This window comes from Trachypithecus francoisi, unplaced genomic scaffold, assembly GCF_009764315.1.
Source record: "Trachypithecus francoisi isolate TF-2019V2 unplaced genomic scaffold, Tfra_2.0 Lachesis_group10, whole genome shotgun sequence".
NCBI classification, from domain to species: Eukaryota; Metazoa; Chordata; class Mammalia; order Primates; family Cercopithecidae; genus Trachypithecus; species Trachypithecus francoisi.
This window is the reverse complement of record NW_022681455.1, coordinates 14,203,777-14,228,100: the sequence shown is the minus strand read 5'-3', so window position 1 is coordinate 14,228,100 and position 24,324 is coordinate 14,203,777. Positions and strand designations below refer to the sequence as shown.

The following is a 24,324-nucleotide window of genomic DNA, read 5'->3' as shown; positions in this document are numbered from 1 at the left end:
TATTCCAATTTCCACCCTATGTAAGAGAGAGTCACTGTTGACATGACAGTGATATGCTGTGTGTGAATCTTGCTGGATTATATTTTGTGTCTATGTATACATGTATAGATAGGATTGTTCTGTATTAAATGTTCTCTTGTTTTCTTCAGATACCAACTTAGCCACTGAATGATTCCTATTTCTGTATCCCAGCCTTTTATTTGGAAAAATTCCTACATCTGTTATGATCCTTGCCAGACAATTCAACTAAAATCAGATAGGCAGATAGGCAGATGAGCAACGCCTCCTGCAAAGAGTCACCTTGTTCCTTAAGGGCTGTGTCTCTGTGTGGTCATGCCTGACGTTGCCAAATGTGCCACACCTTTTCTCTGTACTAGGGCAGCGAGACAGCTGAGAAGCATGCTTTATAGTGAGTGTGTCAGATCATTTGTTGGTCATATCAAACTCCGCGTGGAAGGGCAGTAATAACTGACTTCACTGTACTCAGGACAGAGCAGCCAGACTTGGGTAGATGCCCAATTTAGCCAGACGTTTCATCTGGCTGGCTTTCTGTCTTTTTTTTCTTTTTTGAGACAGGGTCTCGCTCTATCAACCAGGCTGGAGTGCAGTGGCTTGATCAGGGCTCACTGCACCTTTGGCCTCCTGAGTCAACCTTCTGGTACTCCCACCTCAGCCTCTCCAGTAGCTAGGACTATAGGCATGTGCCACCATACATGGCTAGTTTTGATTTATTTTTTTTTGTTTTTTTAGAGGCAGTGTCTTGCTCTGTTGCCCAAGCTAGTCTTGAACTCCCAGACTCAAGCGATCTGCCTGCCTCGGCCTCCCAAAGTTCTGGGATTACAGGCGTGAGCCACTGCGCCCAGCTTGCTTTCTGTGAATTCTTTGTGATCAAACTGGTGGAGTGTCTTCAGCATCTTCCACTGCAGAGATTAGGTTCATACCACATTCACCATTAATTCTCTCTTTCCTAGACATATTTTTAATCTGCCTAATTAACTTGCTAAGTTGCTCCTCCATTGAAACACTTTAAAGCTTCTAAAATGAACTTACACATGCAGCAAAGCAAATCCTTGTTTTCAGCCTGCCTGGGTGGCCCTTCAACATTGACATCCCCTAGCAGTACCTGAGTTTCCCTTTGTGGTTGGCTGGGGACCAGCAGGGAGCCCAGGATTAAGTGACATTCCTTACCTGTCCCTAGCATGATAACTGCACCCAAGAGCCACCTTAGGGAAGGAGACAGAGATTATCAGGCCCCACTGCCACTGTCTTTGCTTGCACCTATCAATGAGGAATCTCCTGTTCTGGGAGCACCCTACAACTCTTCTCTGACTTTTAGGAAGGGACTCAGTGCAGGGAAAGAGATAACCAAGGAGTTAGGGAAATAGTCTGAGAAGCGACTCAGGAAAGAAAATACACACACACAGGCACGTGTGCACTCGTACACACACACACACACACACGCACACACACACAGTCATTTTTGCGTCTTTTATTAACTCAGGGCATGCACCACAAGGTCACCAGAAAGCTCAGGCTCCAGCCCTGGCGTCTGTGAGCGTCCCTGCAGAGTGGGCTACAGAGACATCTGGTGGCAGATTGATCGCTCCTGCAAGAAAACCTGCCCAGCTCCCTCCTAGCCCTGAGCTGAGACGAGTGGCTCTTCTCAGGCCAAGTCTGTGGACATAAATCCCATTTCTTGGTGGTCCTTTTTGTGTGGAAAGATTCCTTCCTAAATAATCAAGAATCTATGGGAGGAAGCTAAAAGACTGGGGCCCTTGGTATGCAAAAATAAAGCACAAAAAGGAGGTGGGGCCAAGGAAACTAACGGTGTCCAACTGATTCCAGAACACATCTAATTTAGCACCATTTTTCCCTTTTCAAGCCTAAGTAAACCATAAACTGCAGCCTCGTTATGGGCTCACACCACTCCCCTCTCCCTTCCGCTGCCCTGGCAGAACTGCTTCTTCCTACCAGGCAGGGCTTTCACAGATCAGAGGCCGAGGCCCATCCAGGGCCAATCTGTGCCTAGGATGGCCTGAAAGGTCAGTTTGAAATTATTAGTTCAGCCCAGTCCCTGCAGTCCCCATTCCAATGTCCAGTCTTGCTTTTCTTTTCTTAAATTAACCTCCAAATGTGAGCATAGCTGCAACAACCATTCTGAGATTATTCACCCATAGTTTTCTACTGGGGAGCTCCTTTCCCATCCAGCAACCCCTCCCTCAGCTCAGAGAGGCCCATCTGAAAGTCAAGACCAAAACTGTGAACCCCTCTGGACCTGGGAGAAACCTAAACTATTGTGTCTATTTACATAAAGATGGCCCCATTATTGTGTTACCTGCTGGGAATTGTTGAAGCAAAAAGGTGCTGGTGATCAAAACCGGCTGGCAGTGACTTCTGCCTATTTGCAGAGAATTCATTTTAAAAATCAGCAGCAACACCAATAAAATGTAGTGTATTTGATGGTTAGATTTGCACGGGCCTCTGGCAGAACCGTCAGTGGGCCGCTAGTTATTTTTAAATGACAAAACAAAGGCAGGGTGAGCCATAAGAACAGAAAGAACCAAGGGACAAGGCAAGACAAAGCACCCTCAAAGCAACCTGCAGAATTCTGATGAGCTGAAACATCACTGCCATCAGTGGGATCGTGGCAAAATATCTCAATTCTCACAGGGTCATCTTCCAAACACCCCTTTTCCTAAATGACCCAGAGAACTATCGGCAAAACCTGGGAACTCCTGCCAAACTAATGAACAGCACCGTGTGCCTAATAACCAACTACAGCAAAAAGAATTCCCTGTAAATTCACACACTGCAGCTGGAAATCTTTCAGAACCCTCCCTCTAACCTCCAGTTTTAGGGATATACATTTTCAGCTAAACTTTCTCTTGTGACCCCCAGCTGTAGAACGTGGGGTTTGTCCACAGCTGCAAAAGTCGTAGTCGTTTTTCTGTTAATGTTGCATACTCAGAATGGGGGTGGGGCCCTAGCAGGACCAAGGGACCATATGCAGAAGCTCAAATCATTATCATCAGATACATGGCCAGGCAGCTATCACCCTGCTTTATCGGATGAGCTAACTGTGGCAGAGGCACCACCAAAAACTGAAGGAGAAATTTCAGTGGGAGGAAAATGGAGTAACAGCAAATGGGCCATCCTCACTTTGCTTTGTTTTATGAGTTCTCATAAACATTGGAGCTGGCTCAAAATCAACCACTGGCAAGAACAGCTCTTTAAACATTCCAAATCTAAAAGTGTTCCATCGCTTCTCTGCAAAAGCATTTTAGGAAATAGTAATTTATAACAAAAGGAACCCTCAGATTCATTCACAGCCAACCATAATTGACAGGAACTATTTAATGCACCCTTCACAACGCTAATATTGTAGTACAGTGCGCTAAAGCACAACACAATTTCAGCAAATTAATTACTCAAAACACTCATCCCAATCATGTTTTAAAAATCCACATGTTGTGCATTAACTTTTATGCTGACAACTCTATCATTTTTGGTTGAGCTGGAAAAGTGCAAACGTGAGACATCTCATTTTCAGAAAGCCTGGGGACTGTGACTTGTCTCAAGGCCTCCAATTTGACTAAATCATTTAAATACCATATTCTTTCTCTCAAATGGAGATTTGACCTTAAGGAAACCACAAGCCCTAAATTAAAATAAACTCTCTTTCATCTGCAGAAGGCTAAATCAAGCAAACACAAGTACTAATTTTATGGGCACGTGAATGGAGTCATTTTTGTTTTTTTTTTTTTTTAATGATGAATGAATTTGAACTAAAACAAAAGACATAAAATAAATCATCAATTACGGCTGAAACTGAACCAATATTAAAACATCCAATTGTGGAAAGCGTTTTTTTTTTTTTAAGTTTACATAATTTTATCCAAATATATGCCAATCTCTTACATTACCATATTTGAATCTAAGAGGGTGACAGTTTCATTTTATAGCAAAAAAAGAGTTTTGATCACAAAATTGAAATCTAAATTTATCATACATCAGATTTGTTAAGAATGCAGGGCCAGGCACGGTGGCTCACGCCTGTAATCCCAGCACTTTGGGAGGCCGAGGCAGGTGGATCATATGAGGTCAGGAGTTCAAGACCAGCCTGGCCAACATGGTGAAACCCCGTCCCCACCACAAATACAAAATATTAGCTGGGCATGGTAGTGGGCATCTGCTAATTCCAACTACTTGGGAGGCTGAGGCAAGAGAACCCAGGAGATGGAGGTTGCAGTGAGCCGAGATCGTGCCATTGCACTCCAGCCTGGGTGACAGAGTAAGACTCTGCCTCAAAAAAAAAAGGGGGGAGAGTGGGGGGGAATGCAATAGCTGCCTACCTAAAAGAAAAAAAAAGTATAAAAGCTTCATCTAATGATTTGATAAAACATATTTAAGGGTATAGATTGTAAGGATTTAAAGTTAGTATTGAATTAATCTGATGTATTCCAACCACATTGAGCAGCTTTTTTTTATTGCATTTCTTGTGCACTAACATTCATGTACCTTCGTTTCTAACTCAATTAAAGTGCCAATATAATTCCCATTCATCATAAAAACAGCTCTTTATAATGTGCAAAATAGTTTGGCTCGGAGGTTGATGTCATAATGAGGGTAGAATGTATGAGCATTAATATCTTTTTTTCTATGCGTAGTTTTATTAGAAAAATGATTTTCCACTTTGAAATTTACTGGGTCTAACAGGCAGAGCTGGATTTATGGCTGTTAACAGAGTTATGAGTATAGCAGAGGCAACATAATTAAGAGCACAGGCATTGGCATTGCACTGAGCTGGAACCAAACCCCAGCCCTCCCACGGCTACCTCTGCTCTTGGCCAACTGACTGAACCACTCTCAGGCTTGGATAGCGCCACTGGAGTCTGGGGGTGATCACATCTCACTGAGCTGGCGTCAAGATACTTATGATGATGTATACAGACCCTAAGCACCGTATCGATCACACAGAAAGCCCTAAAGATGTTACTACTCTCTCTCTCTCTCTTTTTTATAGCCAAGGTTTCACTCTGCATACTAAATAGTTCCCTGAATATTAAGAAGTATGGAAAAAGTATTTACTGAATGAATGCATGCACTTTAGAAAACAATGAGAAAGTTACAAGAGCACTAGCTTTGGAATCAAAGCACTGAGGTCAATCCCAGCGTCTCCATGCGCTAGCTGGGTCATCTTACATACGTCACTTCACCTCTGAGCCATTTCGTCATCTGGAGCTCCCTTACTTGCTCATGGGGTTATCATAAGAATCAAGTGAGAAAACACAGAAAAGTGCTATATAATCGGTAATGCTGGTAATAGAAATTATTCTTATATGTGATAGCTTTCCACACCATCCACCCTTCTGTCATTTCCTTACCAATGACACTTCCCATCTCCTCTAGGAAAGCTGTCCTAGAAGTCCCAATCTCTGCTCTAGGGAGAAACTGTTTTTTCCACATACAGTGTCTTCAAAATATCCACAACATTCTGAATTTTTTAAAGCACCATCATAATAATGTAGCAAAGCCCCTTTGGAATTGAGATTTGAAGGCAATGTTGGACCCTTCATTGTTCATGCCGATCATCTCTCTTCCATTAGCGTCCCGTGGGGCCTGCTGGACCTGGAAGAGGTACCATGACAAGCTCTGAGTTCACGTCCTCTGAAGAATTCCACACCTAGGTTCTAGAGGAGGCAACTTAACTCAGGCCTGGTACCCCATGATCATGGAGACTGGCTCTGATAGGCACGTGACCCAGTCAAAGTCCCTTGAGAATACTCAGACATATGGTGAGATATTTGAAGAGAAACACAGTCTTCTCCTTTGCACTTGCTTCTGGAAGGTTATACAGGTTGAGCATCCCTAATCCAAAAATCTGAAACACTTCTGCTCCCAAGCATTTCAGGTAAGGGATGTGCAACCTATCCAACTCTGTACTTATTGGCTATGATCTGGCTGTTATGTGGAGGCTGGACACAGAACCAATGTAAAGGAAGGCAGAGTTGAGAGATGAAGAGTCACCAAGTCCTGGGGACATTCATGAACCTCTACGCCTAACTATGTGCATTTGCCAGGGCTGCAGAGCACCACAAACTGGGTGGCTGAAACAACAGAAATGTATTCTCTCACAGTTCAGGAAGCCAGAAGTCCAAAATCAAGGCGTTGCCAGGGCCAAGCTCTGTGAAGGCCTTAGGGGAGTATCTGTTCTGTGCCTTTCTCTTAGCTTCTAGAGGTTGCCAGCAGTCCTCGGCACTGCTTGGCTTGTAGACACATCACTCCAATCCCTGTGTCTGTCTTCACGTAGCGTTCTCCCTGTTGTCTGTGTCAGTGTGTGTTTTCTCTTATTAGGACATCATTCACACTGAAGTAGGGCCCGCCCTAGTCAGGTCGGACCTCATCTCAATTTGATTACATTTGCAAAGACTCTATTTCGAAAAAAAGTCACAACCACAAGCATCAGAAATAGGAACTTCTGATCTTTTGGGGGGGGGGTATAATTCAAGCCACAATGCCAGCTGTATCTGAAATGTGAACTGCATTTTGATTTTTCAATTTTTTCCCATTCCAATTATATATAAGCCAATATATTTCCTTTTCCTTAGGCTAGTTTTGATTGGATTTACAATCCCTCACAACTGAAAGACTCCTAATGATAACGCACCCTGCACCACCATGTAAATAAGGGTGGTACATAGGGGGCTATCGGCACATGGCTCCAGACTCGAGGTCAGTCCTGCTTTGTCCCTTGGGCTCACATGCCTCCCACTCCTTGGGGAATGAGATCTCAAGGCCTGATTTGAATCAGAACCTCTGTTCTCCAGAACTGCTAGTCCAAGGCGATTATGAACTGTTTATGGAAACCAGCATCCTTCTTTTCCTAAACGTTTTCCCTATGTGGACCCCTAATCCTAGGCAGCTACCAGCTCTTCTAGAATCGGTAACCTTGATTCTATCAGTAAGACCGATCCTAATCCATAACCCTGAGGACTGCTGGCAAGCACTAGAAGCTAAGAACTGGAACAATTCTCCAAATTGTCCCAATTTGGGACATACAGTAGACTGGTCCTCCAAGAAAGCATCAAGTGATATTAACAAGCCTTGGGCTCCCAAGTCTTTACTAGTTCCACATGACACACAGGGAATTTTTACCCAAATATACCTCAGTGCAAAACAAAACAAAATGAAAAACAAAAACATGCTTATGAGTATAAAGGAATCTTAGGGAAGTATTTTCTGTCCAGCTCTATTTTGAGCTAATGATTGTTGATAACAAAATTTAGGGTTCTTCCAGGAGCAGCCAGGAAGGGATTATGGAAACAGCTTTAGATGAAGGAAACTTTTTTTAGGTAATCAATCTGCTTTTAGTCTTGCCCTACATAAAACTTTCCCTTATGTCACTGAGACCTTCTCCAAACTTCCTCTTCTTTGTGTAGTGACATTGCCAAGAACTTAGCTAAGACAATTCAGTCCTCATGTGACTCAGGTTCCCCCTTTTATTAATGGAAAACAAGTTGGGTTTTTTCTTTAGTTTAGTTTGTTTTTTTTTTTTTTCCAATTGACCTTTCAGCTGCTTTCTTCCTCCCTCCCCACTGTCAAGCTAAAAGATTTTGGCAACTTGTGCTCTGTTCCACTATAGTCCAAAACTCTCAGTGATCCACCATTCTCATCTAGATGGACTTCTTCTATAGCCCCTCGGAGGCAGCCTCATTCTTCCTTGCCCACTCTTCCTCAGAACCACAGGGACAGGACTGGTGACCAAGAGAAAAGAAGGAAAAGAATGAAGTCTCCCTCTGACACTCATCTTCTAAGAGGAATCATATTCTATCCATCACCAGGAGAAATATGTTTTGCTTTAGGCATATTTTGCATTATGCCATTCTCCGTGCTTAAAATCCTTTAATGGGGTCAGGTGCAGTGGCTTACGCCTGTAATCCCAGCACTTTGGGAGGCTTAGGCAGGTGGATCACCTGAGGTCAGGAGTTCAAGACCAGCCTGGCCAACATGGTGAAACCCCATCTCTACTAAAAATATAAAAAATTAGCTGGGCATGGTGACAGGTGCCTGTAATCCCAGCTACTCGGGAGGCTGAGGCAGGGGAATCGCTTGAACCTGGGAAGTGGAGGTTGCAGTGAGCCGAGATCACACCATTATACTCCAGCCTGGGCAACAAGAGCAAAGCTCCATCTCAAAAAAAAAAAAAAAAGGTCCTTCAGTAGCTCCTTCCTACCAAAAGGATAAAGTTCAAGTCATTATCGTTGGGCATTGGAGGCCCCTCACAATCTGTCTCTAGCCTACTTTCTAATGTTATTTCTCAGCCATCTGCTGTTTAAGTCTCCCTTCTACATCACTGGTTACCTCAATGGTTCCCAGAAGGTCTTAGTGGATTCCCATGCCTTTGCTCAAGATGGTCCTCTGGCAAAAGTTCCACATCGATCCTGAGATGGCCAATGCCAGGCCCAGGACGGGCACGCATTTGGGACTTAGAAATATTTACTAAACAGTGAAAGTGTAAATATGAGAGACATCTGAAAAGCAACTTTACATCTTTCATGGTTTGACCTAGGGAGGAGCCCATAAAAGTGATTCAACCAGGTCAAGTACTAGAGGAGCCAATGGGGACAGTAAGATTTTTTTTTTTAATTCTAACATACATTGTTTTCATAATTCAGTGGTTCTACATTTAATGTAGAAATGTTTCCTTTTTGTCCTATAACATGTTCTTAAATCCATCTTACAACAGAATCATTCTAGAATCAAGGAAGCACAGTGTTCAGCACTGGCTCCTCCGTGGGCCATGAGGGTCTGTGGCTATATAAATTACATCTGCCCCAACTGCGTATCAACTCTAGGCCTTCCTAAGGCACTCTGCTCTCCTCAGTATCCCTGGTTCTGTAGCTCATTATCACACAAGATGGTAGAGACAGAAAACATAACTCCACCAAAAAGAAGTTTAGCGACATGCGTGGAAGACAGCCTTGAACTTTGGAAGTGGTCTCATGCAAGCCATTAACCTGCTCTCCAACAGCTTCCTTAGTGTTAATGTCAGAAGCAGAATACTCCATGGATGGCCCATGGTCTGCCCCAGCTGGGGCTCTTCTCAATATTATAAAGTCTATTTATAGTAGACTATTATCTGAAGTCACAGTCTTACTTCCCTTTTCTCCCTTCCTTTGGAAATCATCTGAAAAGGGCACTTGTCTTGTGATGCTTCACTGTCCTCACCCCCACAGCATCACCCAGAGACAACACCATATATCCTCTTTCGTTTTGCATCACCCGTAGGCTGTCAGGGCTCCTAGCATGATACAAGAAGGTATTGCATCTCTGGGATAAATGACCACTCGTTATTAACCTTAGTGAATATCAACCAAGCCCAAAGTACTCCATCCAAAGTCGTCCTCTCTCTCCAAACCTACATTAATGAGTGTAGACACAGCAATGCTTTTCATGAAGTACAGATGCAGCCCTTTAATGCACGGCTTTACTCCTCAGAGACATGATATTGTGCTATGCCCTCTTATGCCAGAATTTAACCACAGGTCATGGCCAGCGGAAGAAAAGTCATGGATAAAAATCTATTAGCATATTTTCTCAAAATACCTCCTCAAAGAACCACATCTATTACAACTTTCCTTTTCTTTTTCTTTTTCTTTTTTTTTTTTTTTTTTTGTAGAGACAGGTCTCACTACATTGCCCAGGCTGGCCTCAAACTCCTGGGTTCAAGCAATCCTCCCATCTTGGCCTCCTACAATGCTGGGATTACAGGCATGAGCCTGAGCCATCACACCCAGCTTATTACAACTTTAAAAGATAAATCGATTGGCTCATGCCTGTAATCCTAGCACTTTGGGAGGCCGAAGTGGGAGCATGGCTTGAGCTCAGGAGTTGGAGAACAGCCTGGGCAATGTATTGAGATCTTGTCTCTACAAAAAATTAAAAACATAAAAATTAGCCAGGTGTGGTGGTATGCCCTTGTAGTCTCAGCTACGCTACTTGGGAGGCTGAGGTGGGAGGATTACTCGAGCCCAGAATGTCGAGGCTGCAGTGAGCCGTCTTCATGTCACTGTATTCCAGCTTGGGAAACAGAGTGAGACTCTGTCTCAAAAAATAAAAATAAAGCTAAATTGAGCTACTATCCTAATGAACATAATTTATTAACTTTTCTATTTCTTCTCAATCACCCATTCTGCCTTAAAAAGTATAAGGGAGGAAGGGATGAGAGGAGGACCTTTTGTTGGATCCCAGTTAAGAGGACATGGTCCATAGAAGAGAGGAGCTGGGCCAACAGGAATTGGGATATCTCTGTCCACTTTGGGCTTCACCTTTACCCTCCTGCGCATGTCTCCATTAAGTCCCCTCTGGCCCATCTCATTGCATCTTTGAAACAGAGAGAATAAAATGAACACTCTTCCTTCCCAACCCTAATGTTGCAAACAGATTGGATGCTGTCTGTTTTGAGTTTTCTGGTCAAAGGCATTGATAAAAAACACATGGTTTACATGGGTCCTTTTGTTAATTACAAGTAATCAGTGCCAAATGGACAAAGGCAAGATGCTACATGGTGCCGGAGGATTGAGTGGTGAATGGAATTTTAAATTATGAGTCATTATAACCATACTTATGATACGCAGACAGCCTGTAGAATGTACTTAAATCTGGGGGATGGTGAAAACCCACTGCAAGGGACTCTGCTTTCCTTGCTCAGCACGAAGCCCCCTCCTGTGCTGGCAAAACAGGTTTTACAAAGCCAGGGTAGTGATGATGAAGTGAGGCGGGATGGGATAAGCTGGCTCTGGTCACTAAAATGAAATTCCTCCCTTTACGACTACCCCTCCACTTTGATGAAACATTTTACAAGAAACTTGTAGAAAAATGACCAGATGCTTAATCTTCTGTAAAATGAAATATTTCAGCATTTCAACACTGGCCTTATCTCCAGAACACTCTATCCATTTTTGTTATATAAGCACAATCAATGCAAAAGTATAATTATTGGGCTGGAAAATAATAAATACGTACAGAATATGCTGAGACCTGTTTTAAAAAAAAAATGCTTAAAGGAACATTACATGTCACTCTCGAGGCACCTGATTCATTTATTGGTCTAGCATAACTCTCTTATCCACGAATCTCAATCACCATTTATTTCTCAAAAAGTAACTACAGTATGACTTTTCATTGGCACTATTCCATGGATCAGCAGGAAAAAAAGAATGCTAGAGACTGCCGTCCCTTTTTTTCTTGACAGAGTTTTGAAAGACCTTCAGGGTCAATCTTGCAAGAATTGTGTCCAATAAACAAGCTCATGCGTTACAGAGTTACATCACCAGCTGACATCCAAGCTGAAGTCCAAGGTTAATTGCTATGGTTTAGTGGACCATTCCGAACAACCCTGTGCAAGAAGCTTTCACCCCAGAACTGTTTGAACTCTACAGTCGGAAATTTCATCTACTTGTTTCATGAGTACTTTTTAATTACTCCCTGGGGGTATTAATAATGTTTTCTTTCTTTATTAAATAATTACTCTCTGGAAGGGATAGTGGTTTCATGTTTTCCCCCTTCTTTGAGATAACTAAGTCCCTGCCTGGTTAGCCCAGGGGCACTTTGATTTTCTTTACTTTAAGTTATTAAGGTAGAAAACAGAGATATCAAGATAGACCTCTAACAACTCAGGATTTGGAATCAGACTGTTTGGTTCAAATCCCAAGTCCAATATTTAGCCAGTGCAACAGTGGACAGGTTATTTCCCTCCCTAAGGCTCAGTTTCCTCACCTGTAAAGTAGGAACAGTAACAGTACTGATCCCTAAGTCCATTCTTCCGATGGATGGAAATGGATAAGGTATGTAAATATTTACCTTGGAGCTTGGCATGTGGTGAGCATTCAAAAATTGTTTTTACAATATTTTTAAAAATACTATTGTTTTGACTATGAGAACAATTTTGGAATTGTTGTGTTTGCTGATCCTACAGTAAGGTACAAATGAAGTAAGAATACTTAACACCTTACTTTTTTTTTTTTTTTTGAGACGGAGTCTCGCTCTGTCGCCCAGGCTGGAGTACAGTGACCGGATCTCAGCTCACTGCAAGCTCCGCCTCCCGGGTTCACGCCATTCTCCTGCCTCAGCCTCCCGAGTAGCTGGGACTACAGGCGCCCGCCACCTCGCCCGGCTAGTTTTTTGTATTTTTTTTTTAGTACAGACGGGATTTCACTGGGTTAGCCAGGATCTCGATCTCCTGACCTCGTGATCCGCCCGTCTCGGCCTCCCAAAGTGCTGGGATTACAGGCTTGAGCCACCGCGCCCGGCCAACACCTTACTTTCATATACAATACAATGCTCTGAGGCAGCAGCACCATCGCTGTTATGCATAACTCATGAGGTGCTGGGCTGAATTCACAGAGCACCTTTGCAATTTATAGGGCAAAAATTAGGTGCCGTGATGAATACACAAAAGTATTGGTACAGCCACTGCCCCCCAGGGAACTGACAATCCGGTTAGGAGACACACACACAAAGAGATCACCGCAATGATGCCTTGTACTGTTAACTGGCCAGAGACACGTACAGGTTCTTATAGTATCTTTTATGGTGGACAGAAGAAAGCCCTGCATTTTGGGGAAAGCTACAAGTGCACAAATTTGCCCCCACCGTAAGACAGCAAATCAGTAAGAGCTACAGAGTGAGGTTGGAATATTATATTCATTTGGGTTAAAATGGAGGTGCAGTGGTAGCAGTGGCCTGACTTAAAGAAGGACCAGTGATATCGAACAGTAGCTGCTTGACTTTAGAATGACACCATCATTGCCATCTTAGAATCTGAGAATGTTTCAGTCAAGAGGAAACCTTGAAAAAGCCTCCTTGCCACTCAGTCCTCTTACAGCAGGAGCAGCAAGGCCTGTTCTTACACATACGGTCTCCGATTCATGCATCCACCTGATGCCCTCAGGGCTGCCTCTCTCACAGCCGCCAGAGGAAGGAGGAGGAGGGCTACGGGAGGAAGCCAAGGGTATCCCACAAAGGCGATGACCACTGATAACTACCACGGATGAAATGGCCTAAGTCACTTCTGTGTCTTAGCCCTTCATTTCAAATTGCCCCCTCCCCCTCCCATGTATCATGGGCATCACAGTCACAAAACACAAGAAATCAGAAGTCTGGAGACATTCCCCTTGTCCAATGCCCAAATCTAGGTCCCTGTTGCTTTCCGCCTGACCTGCAGGCCCACAACCACAGGTGGCCTCCAGAATTAATCCAAACGAGAGAGTCCCTGCCCTTCCAAAACGTCTTAAGTGGATCATTCATCTCAGGCCACCTTCAGGGGCAGGAAGGGGATTGAGGTCTGTGGAGAGCAAAACCTAAGTCGGCCCTGTACCTGGATGCGGACAGGGTGGGGAAGGCGCGACGGGAGACTGGGTACTCCAAGATCAGCGGCGGGAGACGCCCCCCGCCCCCACCCGGCAGCCACAGAGGGTCGCCAGCCTCGGGGAGATGGTTCCCGCTGCCTTCAAATGAGTCCACCAAACCCCAGCCCGCGGGCATCGTAGCACTTACCTTGACCCAGGAGACGGTGTAGGGAACCTGCGGATCCCAGGGGGCGGTGCAGGGCAAGTCCACATCTTCGGAGCAAGCCACCTTCACCTCCGGCGTCGCGGGAGCCAGGCTGCAGGCTACAAGAAAGAGAGAGTGCGTCGTGAGCAAGCGACCGACGGGAGGGGGTGTCGTGGCGGGGCGGGGGGCGACAGGCGCTCGCGGGCCCTACCGCAGCTCAGGAGTAGAAGCTGGAGGCCGCGCGACATGGCTGGAGCGCTGCGCCGCTGCCACGAGCTGCAGGGCTGTGGCGCGCTGGCGCCGGCTGCCCTTTTATGCCCGTGCGTTCGGGAACTTCCCTGCGCGCCAGCCCCGGGGATTCCCCGGCAGGCAGCGGAAGCGGGTGGCCCGCCCTCCTAGTACCACTTAGGCCGGGGCGCCCCCGTCGCCGCCCCCTTCGCCCCCGTCCCCGCCCCCGTCTCCCCCGCCGCCCTTGCCGCGTGCGCGTCCCCGTCCCCGCGCGCCCGGGTCGGGCGCCCCAAGTTCGCGTCGCTGCCGCGGCTGGCAGCGGCGACAGCAATCCCCGCGTGACGCCCAGCGCTGGGGGCTTCGCAGACCGCGCTCGCGCGCGTGACGCTGCCTTTGACCCGCAAAAGGAAGCCGGGAACTTGGCCATTGGAGCGGGATCTGCCCATTTTACAGAGGCCAAACCAGATTCCGAGAGGGTGGGCAACTTCCTCAAAAGCCCCAGCCTGTCCTTGGGAACGTCACTGGTGAACCCAAGTCCTCACTCTTCTCCAGAATCTGTGATAATTAAAGGCACGTTAGATTTCCATAGGAACATACAAGTCTGTAGTACTTGGCTCCCTGCCTTCCCTGGGAGGTTGTCGGTCAGTACTGTCCTACCTGTTTGTATCACCAAAAGAGAGTGTCTCCTGTTAAAGTAATAATTACACATACACATACACAACATTTTTGGAAAAGAAAATTCTAGAAGACAATGAAATTACCTGTAATCCATCCAGGAAGTAACTTCAGTTAACATTTTTTTATGTTATGAAATGTTTATAACATAACATAAAAATATTTATAACATTTAAGTCAGTGCACAGATTGGTATTTTTAACGGTTTATTCTTCCTGCTATCTTGTAACCTACTTTCTTTTAGCTTAATAATTTGCAAGCAGTTCCACATCATTAAAAACTTCCAACAGCATCATTTGGGTCCATCGTTCAGCTGCACCATAAATTAGAATCGATTAGTGTTAGACATACAGGTCGTTTCTTTTTGTATTACTAATATTAGAAACAATGCTGTGATTGCTATGGGAAACTTCAGTGTAGATAAATCTTTGCTCTAAAATTGCTTATTTTCTTAGAATAAATACCTCAAGGAAATTGTGCTAGGTGAAGGGGAGTTTCCAATTTTGTTAAATATTGCCAAAAAATTACCTGCAAGGAGGTGTCTTCAATCTATATTCCCATCTGCAATGAGAGTGCCTGTTTCCCAGCACTCTTGCCAACACACACTGTTATCCAACGTTTCTATCTTTGTCCATCCAAGAGGTTAAAAAGAGTGGCATCACTATACCACCAGTTTTAATCTGCTCTTGGAAGTGGTTGTACAAATGTACAGTCCTACCAGCTTGTGTACCTTTTCCCCAGCAGCCTCACCAAACTAATTTTTTTAAGTATGAAAATGTTAAGCATACAAAATAAGTGTAGAAAATATAGAATTGAACACATCTGTATACAATTTATACTTGAGAAATAAAACAGTACTAACATTTTCGAGACCCTCTTTTTTTTTTTTTTTTTTTTTTAATTTGAGACGGAGTCTTGCTCTGTTGCCCAGGCTGGAGTGCAGTGGCACGATCTCAGCTCACTTCAAGTTCCGCCTCCCGGGTTCACGCCATTCTCCTGCCTCAGTCTCCCCAGTAGCTGGGACTACAGGCGCCCACCACCACGCCCGGCTAATTTTTTGTGTGTGTATTTTTAGTAGAGATGGGGTTTCACCGTGTTAGCCAGGATAGTCTTTTGAGACCCTCTGGTGTGTCCTCTGCCAGATCTCATACCTAGGCATTTATGCTTCTTTCCAGTTTTTCTTGATTACAAACAATGTTGCAGGGGAGCTGAAAGTCTTCCAACACTCTAGCTCAGTAATTACACTGCACTGTTAAGTATTGCCATCTTATTATCCAAAATGCACATGCCCATTTACACTCCCCTCAGCAGGTTTTATCATGATCAGATTTTTTTTTTAAAGGTCTCACTATGTTGCCGAGGTTGGTCTCAAATTCCTGGGCTCAAGCAATCCTCCCACTTTGGCCTCCCAAGGTACTGGGATAATAGGTGTGAGCCAACATGTCCAGCCAGATTTTTAAAATTTCTGCCTATCTAATGAGTGTGAAATATTAGATCCTTTTTGCTTAATTTATGTTACAATGATAACATACGTTTCAAGAACATTGGATAACCTTTTCTGAGGATTGTCATTCATATCCTTTGGCCTTTTCCGTGAGCGCTGTTTATAAAATCTGGGCCAAATCCTTCCTTGGTTATAGCCATGCCAAATCTCTTCTCCAAGTTTAAGATTTGTATTTTCCATTTTGTTTATGATATCTTTAATCTACCAAAGGGTTTTTAAAAAATATTTTAATGTGGTTAAATTTATTGATCTTTTTGTTTACGATTTGTGCTTCTGGCATTGTGTTTAAGAAATCTTTTCCTGACCTGAGATCATAAAAATATTATCCTTCATTTTCTTCCAAAATTTTTAAAGTCATGCTTTTTCATATGTTGGTCTATAATCCATTTAAATATGGTTTAATGTAGTGATCTTATTTTTTCCATATGGATAACCATTTTTTCCAATGTTGCTTGCTAAAAGTCCTTCTTTCCCTACTGATTTAAAATGACATCTGTGCTTTATACAAATTTCTATGTACGAGTGGGCCTGTTTCTAGACTCTATTCTGCCTCTCTTTGTGCTAATATCACACTTTCTTATTACTACAATTTAAGTCTTGCTGTGGTGGGAGTGAGTGAGTCCTCACGTGTTGAACTTCATCTTCAAAATTGTTCTGGTGGCCAGGTGCAGTGGCTCACGCCCGTAATCTCAGCACTTTGGGAGGCCCAGGTGGGTGGATCACTTGAGATTAGGAGTTCAAGACTGGCCTGGGCAACATGGTGAAACCCGGTCTTTACTAAAAATACAAAAAAATAACAAATACAAAAAATAGCCAGGCATGGTGGCTTGGGCCTGTGGTCCCAGCTACTCGGGAGGCTGAGGCAGGAGGATCGCTTGAGCCCAGGAGGTCCACGCTGCAGTAAGCCGAGATTGTGCCACTGCATTCCAGACTGGGTGACAGAGCAAGACCGTGTATCCAAAAAAAAAAAAAAAAAAACTGTTCTGGCATTCTTGGTTCTTTGTTCTACCTTATGTAAATTACATCAATTTATGAACCTCAAAAAAAACTCATTTGAATTTTAGTAGGAATATATTCAGTTTATAAATTGCCTAAAATCAATGTCTTTAGAAGTCAGTTCTACAAATTCATCTCATATTGTGTACCTTTCCATTTATTTAGGTCTTCAAGAATTTTTTAAATTCTATATATATTTATATATATATAGGTTTTTCACATCTTTTGATTTCTTCCTGGATACCTTCACATTTTGTGTTGCTACTTTCATATATATATCTTTTTAAACTATATTTTTCTAGGGTTCCATAGCCAGCGAGTAGAAACTTCATTTCTTATTAATGTTAACAATGTGTTCTTAGACTTTCCATTAAGTCACTTGTTGAATTATGAATTACTTAGAGGGTTTTTAAAAAAATTTCCTGATATATGGTTTGGTTTTTATTTTGCTACTGGTGTCTAACAGTTGACGTTGCTCAAGAACAGTCTGTATGATTCTTTGTTGCATATCAAGGATTGCTTTGTAGCCTCACAAGTGATCTTTTGGTAAGAGTGGCAGGTACTTGGAAAGAAAGGTCTTTTTGATCAAGTTTGTTATGGTGTTGCTCAGATCTTCTATATCCTTTCTGTAATCATAAACTACCAATTACTGAAGGAGATGTGTTAAATTCTCTCCTGTGACTACAGAATTGTCCATTTATTTCTGAAATTTTACCATTTTTTGGCTTGGTATAATTTGATGCTATGTTTTAGTGTCTGCAAGTTATGTTTTTCCAGTGAATTGTTCCTTTTTCTCTTCATTTATTTGACTTTTTTTTTTCTAATATTCCTTTTTGCTTGAAATACAACCTTGTCTACCTTTTTTTTTTTTTTTTGAGACGGAGTCTCGCTCTGTCACCCAAGCAGGAGTGCAGTGGCACAATCTCAGCTTACTGCAACCTCCACCTCTCAGGTTCAAGCAATTATCTGCCTCAGCCTCCCAAGTAGCTGGGATTACAGGCACCCATCACCATGCCTGGCTAATTTTTGTATTTTTAGTAGAGATTCACCATGTTGGTCAGGTTGGTCTCAAACTCCTAACCTTGTGATCTGCCCACCTCAGCCTCCCAAAGTGCTGGGATTACAGGCGTGAACCACCATGCCCAGCCTGTTTACTCTCAATATTACCATCCTCTGCCGCTTCCTTTCTCTGGATTAATTTTTTGCTGGCATTTTCCATACTTTTACATTCAACATTTCTTTGTCTTTACATTCTAGTGTGTCCTTTTTAAAGTATATTGTTAGATTTTCTTCTATCCAGTATGACTGACAATCTATCTTGCTAATTGAGGGTTGAATTTTACTTATTTTGTGAATTCTGCTGTATTAGGATTTATTTTGGTCATTTTGCTTTACACTTTATGCTTAACCTGATTTTTCTCTGCCTCTTCCTTTCTTGCACCTTTTTATTGACCATTAAACAAAATCTTTTACGGCGGGGCGCAGTGGCTCACACTTGTAATCTCAGCACTTTGGGAGATTGAGGCAGGCGGATCACAAGGTCAGGAGATGGAGACCATCCTGGCTAACTTGGTGAAACCCCGTCTCTACTAAAAATACAAAAAATTAGCTGAGCGTGGTGGCGGGTGCCTGTAGTCCCAGCTACTCAGGAGGCTGAGACAGGAGAATGGCGTGAACCCGGGAGGCGGAGCTTGCAGTGAGCCGAAATCATGCCACTGCACTCCAGCCTGGGCGACAGAGTGAGACTCCATCTAAAAAAAATTAAAAAATTAAAAAATATATATTTTAGCCCGGGCATGTTGGCTCATGCCTGTAATCCCAGCACTTTGGGAGACCAAGGCAGGCGGGTCACATGAGGTCAGGAGTTTGAGACCAAACTGAACAACATAGTAAAACACCATCTCTACTATAAATAAATAAATAAATAAATAAAATTAGCCGGGTGTGGTGGCACGTGGCTATAATCCCAGCTACTCGGGAGGCTGAGGCACAAGAATCACTTGAACCCAGGAGGGTGCAGTGAGCCAAGACTGTGCCACTGCACCCCAGCCTGGGCGACAGAGCCAGACTCGGTCTCAAAAAATAAAATAAAAATAAAAATATGTATTCTATTGTGTTCTCTCTACGGGTTTGGAAGTCATGAATACTGTTTCTCTTATGTGATTACCTTTTTATAATTTTTAAGAAGCATACTCGATTTAATAAATGCTAGAGTTAATTAACATTGCCACCCTTTTCCCTAAAATGCCCAAATGCCCACACTCTGCCCATCTCATCTACTATTATGACCAGTACCCTCATTCCACTTTGTTTTTATACTCCCTAAGCAGTCTTTTTTTTACCTTAGATATTTGTTGAAATTTATCTCATATTGTACATCTCACTGCTTCTTTCTTGGGTCCATTCCTTCGGAAGTGTATTCTTCATTCTTTTAGCTAAGGTCTTCAAGTGGAAAATGCTCTCTGTTTTTGTCTGAAAATGTTTATTTTGCCATATCCTTGAATCATAGTGTAGTTGTAAGTTGACAGTTATTTCTTCTCAGCACTCGAATATATTATTCCATTGGTCTTCTGGCTTCTATTGTTGCTACTGCAAAGTTCCAGACAACCTGATAACTCATTCCTTTGTAGGCAATGCTTTTGTCTTTGAGAGCTTCTAAGATCTTGGTGTTTCTACTTGGTCTTTTTTTTTTTTTTTTTTTGAGATGGAGTCTTGCTCTGTTGCCCAGGCTGGAGTGCAGTGGTGTGATCTCGGCTCACTACAACCTCTGCCTCCCAGGTTCAAGCAATTCTGGTGCCTCAGCCTCCTGAGTAGCTGGGACTACAAGCACGTGCCACCACGCCCAGCTAATTTTTATGTGTGTTTTTAGTAGAGATGGGGTTTCGCCATGTTGGCCAGGCTGTTCTCGAACTCCTGACCGCAGGTGATCCACCCACCTCGGCCTCCCAAAGTGCTAGGATTATAGGGGCGAGCCACCACACCTGGCTGGTCTTCTTTTAGTTATACTGTGTTGTGTCCAGTAGAGGATTCCATGTTATTGAACTTGCTGTGGTTCATCACTTTCATTAGTCCTCATTTATCATGTCTTGAACATCGAATAGGTGTGGTTGGTCCTTCACAGTCCACACTCGTTGTCAGTCAGCCCTTCCTCTGCATGTTCTGCCTCTTCATCTTCCTGCACTGGCTTCTGAAGATTCCTCAGATCTTTCTTTCCATTCATTAGTTATTTATTTGGTAATATATAATCTTTGACTTAGTAAGCTTTAAATGATTTTTAAATTTCTGAGTTATATTTGATTTCTTATTTAGCTCAGTCTAATCTTTTTGGTGATGTCTTATTCTGTTATGTTCTTTATTATTATTATGCTTCTTTTATGACTTCTCATTTTAAACATGCTTATTTTTAATCTACCTGATAATCATATTTTATCTGAAGTTGTTGGCGGTTTCATATGCTTTTTGTTTTGTTCACTAACTATTGGTTTTGGGGGATTTTTTTTTTCATGTGTATGGTAGTTGGGGTTTTTTTGTTTTTTTTTTTGTTTTTTTTTTTTGGTTTTGTCCCAAAGACTGGAGTGTGGCAGCACAATCTTGGCTCACTGCAACCTCTGCCTCCCGGATTCAAGTGATTCTCCTGTCTCAGCCTCCCAAGTAGCTGGGAGCCACCACGCCCGGCTAAGTTTTGTATTTTTAATAGAGATGGGATTTTACCATGTTGGCCAGGCTGGTCTCGAACTCCTGACCTCAGGTGATTTGCCCACCTCAGCCTCCCAAACTGCTGGGATTACAGGTATGAACCACCATGCCAGGACTGTATGGTAGTTTTTAATTATAAGTTAATCTTTAATTGGGACTTCATGTGAGGGTATGCTAGGAGGCCTAGGATGGGTGTATGGCCTCCCAGAAAGGTTTTATTTTTGTTTCAACCAGGTTCCCAAAGATATTATCAGCATGTGGCAGCACTTCGTATTAATTTCTTGGTGGGACATGTCTTAGACCACTCTAGTAATATAAATTTTAATATCATATCCATGTGAGGGCATATTAATTATTATAAATTAATTTTAAGGGGAGCTTTTTTTCTTTTTCTCAAGCAAGCTTCCCTGTCATCTCCCTGTGTAAGCAGGCAATGGTTTTCAGTTCATCCTTACACCAGGGTCTCAGTTCCAACTCCCTACTCTTCTGGGACCCAAGCCCCTTCTTGTGTGCCTGCTGGTCATGAAAGCCTAAGCTCCTTGATTTAATAAATTCTAAAGCGAATTCATATTCCCAAACCAGATTCCCAGCCTGGCCAACTGTCCTCCCCAACCTTACCCCCAGCAGCCCCAGGGCAGCTCAGGCTGGTCATAGTTCTTCCTCCATTTTTGACCCTTCAGTGTTCCCTTACTTTTTTGCAGGTGCAGCTAGGCATTTATTAGACTGGATTCAGCATTTCTAGAAATTTGCAACAGCTGTTTTTCATATTACATGGAAACCTATGTTGTTGAAAAATAGAAGTATCCAATCGGCTGCTCAATAACCTAAAAGCTTGCCGTCACAGGAACCCCTTCTTAACCCACAGAGCTGAAACACCAAGGTATATTTTCACACATAGCATATACTTCGTCATGTCCTCATACTGAGTATGAAGAGATTTCTGATGAAGGCCATTCCTGAGGAAGCATTTTCAAGCTACCTTACCATAAAAAAAAACAGACAGTATTTCGCAGCATGTGTCTGGCATGGGGGTGGGAGTGGAAATTCAGTGGCTCTGAGTCCTGACTTGGGTTCTTCCTTGAAAGTATGAAAGGAGCTTACCCGTATGTTGATCTTCGCTTTCAGTGAAAAGGGAAAAGAAAGGTGAATGCAGAGGAAGAACTTCTTGTCTTTCTGAAACCACTAGTTGTCACCTTCATGTTTTCTCTGCTGAGACTATAAAAAGAGAAAAACCCAAAATCATTAGAAAACATTGTGGTTACGCATTCTCACTGCCAAGGCAAGCATTTGGTAACCTTGCGCAAAGACAAAGCTAGCCAGGGCCCCCTGCCTTTCTTCTGACCCTCAAACCTTCCTGTCTGATTGCAATTTGCATCACGGCCAGGGCTTCGTCGTTTAATTTCTCTCAGAGAGTGTCCCGACGGAGCGTGGCAGAACATTGTGAACCTAGACATTTGAGAAGCTGGTCAGAGTTTGGGGGCCGGGGTGAAAGCTCTAGAATGTTTTATTAGTTCTCTCACCTGCCCATACCAAGGCAGGGACTCATGGGGAACAGGTGTGGAGAGAGGGAAGTTTTAATTCACTATTAAACATTTACTAAGCAGCTGGTAAGTGGTGCATAAAAAAAGACCATTCTCAAGAAGTTTACACAGTAGAATACGGTTTCGTTTCTTTTCTGGAGTTGCGGAGGGGGAGCATCTCACTATGTTGCCCAGCCTGGTTTCTAACTCCTGAGTTCAACTGATCCTCCCACCTCAGCCTCCCAAAGTGCTGGGATTTCAGGCATGAGCCGCAGTGCCTGGCCACTGAATACCATTTCTCACAGTGGGCCTTGCCTGCCTCTCTGGAGTTCTACAGTTTCTCTCTGAGGGTCTGTGGGGAGTGGGATGCCGGGGCAGAAGGTGGTTCTACAAGGAGGGAGAGAATTAGTGGTGGGAGAATTCGGGGAAGGAGAGAGGATTAGTAGAAAAAGGAAATGAGAGTAAGGCATGCCCTTTAAGAAAAAGTCCCGAGGGAGGGGGGCCAGTAAACACGTTTCTGCTGTCTGCCTTAGACAACTGTCAGATGCTGAATGGATCATAAATAGGCAGAAAGAAGTTTGTGATGGGCTGAAAATAGCTCACCTGATGACTGCTGCCAGCGATAGGGACAAAACCCCTGGTACTCCCCAGGCACCCAGCTCTCTCCACCCAGCCTCTGACTTCCTGGCTGGACTGATCTGCAGGATGAGGAAGTTCTGTAAAAGGGGAAGGCGGGGGTTCCCCTCTGCCCCAAGTGTGCCTTCTGAGCCTTCTTTCCAGAGAAGGGCTTTTGAGTGAAAGGAATGCACTTAACCTAGGCCCGCCCACGGACTACCGCAGCAGCTGCCCCTTGTTGAGCTCTGGCCGAGAGTCAAGCCTTGTGTGCTCAGTCCCTTCTGATTCTCCTCTCCCCAGCAACCCCAGTGGAGAGCTCTTATATGCTGGCCTCCAGGTGTCGGGTCCCCATTCCCACAACCCTTCCCTCAAGCCGGTAGAACCTTCGCGAACACCCTCCACTGCTCCCGGCGCTCCCCAGCGTTAAGACCTGAACACCCATGGGCCATTGAGAACCACAGAAGGACTGGAAGGAAAGCCCAAAGTGTGGCTATATAAATTGTGTTTTTAAATAAAATTTCCCATCAGGTTTTTCCCTGAGGGCTACTTCTTAGTCACCCTGTACTTTCCAGCTATGGGCTTGTTTGTTCACTGAATGAACCAAATAAATAGAAATAACTCTTATTTCTCATACTTTTATCTTTGCTTTCTTTTTTTCTCTTAGAAACTAAAAGCCGGCCGGGCGCGGTGGCTCACGCTTGTAATCCCAGCACTTTGGTAGGCCGAGGCGGGCGGATCACAAGGTCAGGAGATTGAGACCATGGTGAAACCCCGTCTCTACTAAAAACACGAAAAATTAGCCGGGCGCGGTGGCGGGCGCCTGTGGTCCCAGCTACTCAGGAGGCTGAGGCAAGAGAATGGCGTGAACCCGGGAGGCAGAGCTTGCAGTGAGCCGAGATCGCGCCACTGCACTCCAGCCTGGGCGACAGAGCGAGACCCCAACTCAAAAAAAAAAAAAAAAAAAAAGAAACTAAAAGCCTGTAGAGAGAGTGCCCATCCTCTGCCAAGGAGGAAAGAGGGAGGTGAAACAATTCCTTTGCTGAACATGAGGAAGAAACCGCATAATCCAGCAAGTGGCACAAAAACAAAACACAGAGATATTGGTCTCAGGCTTGATTTCAGGCACTTTAGTGGAAAGTCTTTCCACAGGCACAACACAGTCCTTCAAGGACCATGTAAAGAGAGCATTTGCTTTTTTTTTTTTTTTCTGAGACGAAGTCTCACTCTGTTGCCCAGGCTGGAGTGCAGTGGTGTGATCTTGGCTCACTGCAACCTCCACCTCCCAGGTTCAAGCAATTCTCCTGCCTCAGCCTCCCAAGTAGCTAGGATTACAGGCACCCACCATCATGCCCAGCTAATTTTTGTAGAGACAGGGTTTCACCATGTTGACCAGGCTGAGCTTGAACTCCCGACCTCAGGTGATCCACCCACCTTGGCCTCCCAGAGTGCTGGGATTACAGGCCTGAGCCACCACACCAGGCTGCTTTTTTTTTTTTTCTTTTTTTTTTAATGGCAGGAATTTCTATGCTGAAATCT

At 43.9% G+C, this 24,324-nt stretch overlaps 1 protein-coding gene across 4 annotated transcripts in view; it reads right to left on the bottom strand.

Annotated features, from left to right (window-relative positions):
* Positions 1-22,874, bottom strand: part of CD83 (CD83 molecule) — a 28,479-nt gene extending 5,605 nt beyond the window's left edge. For 2 of the 4 annotated variants that reach the window (XM_033216285.1, XM_033216286.1), the window contains exons 1-2: positions 13,766-14,113; positions 13,558-13,673 (exon numbers count right to left, since the gene is read on the bottom strand). In XM_033216285.1, the coding sequence (XP_033072176.1) occupies positions 13,558-13,673; positions 13,766-13,802 (153 nt within the window). In that variant the 5' untranslated portion in view covers positions 13,803-14,113. Of the gene's footprint in view, positions 1-13,557; positions 13,674-13,765; positions 14,114-21,754; positions 21,869-22,776 lie in introns of those variants that run through there. The other 2 variants (XM_033216288.1, XM_033216287.1) reach the window with 2 other exon arrangements.
* Between the last annotated feature and the right edge of the window lie 1,450 nt (positions 22,875-24,324).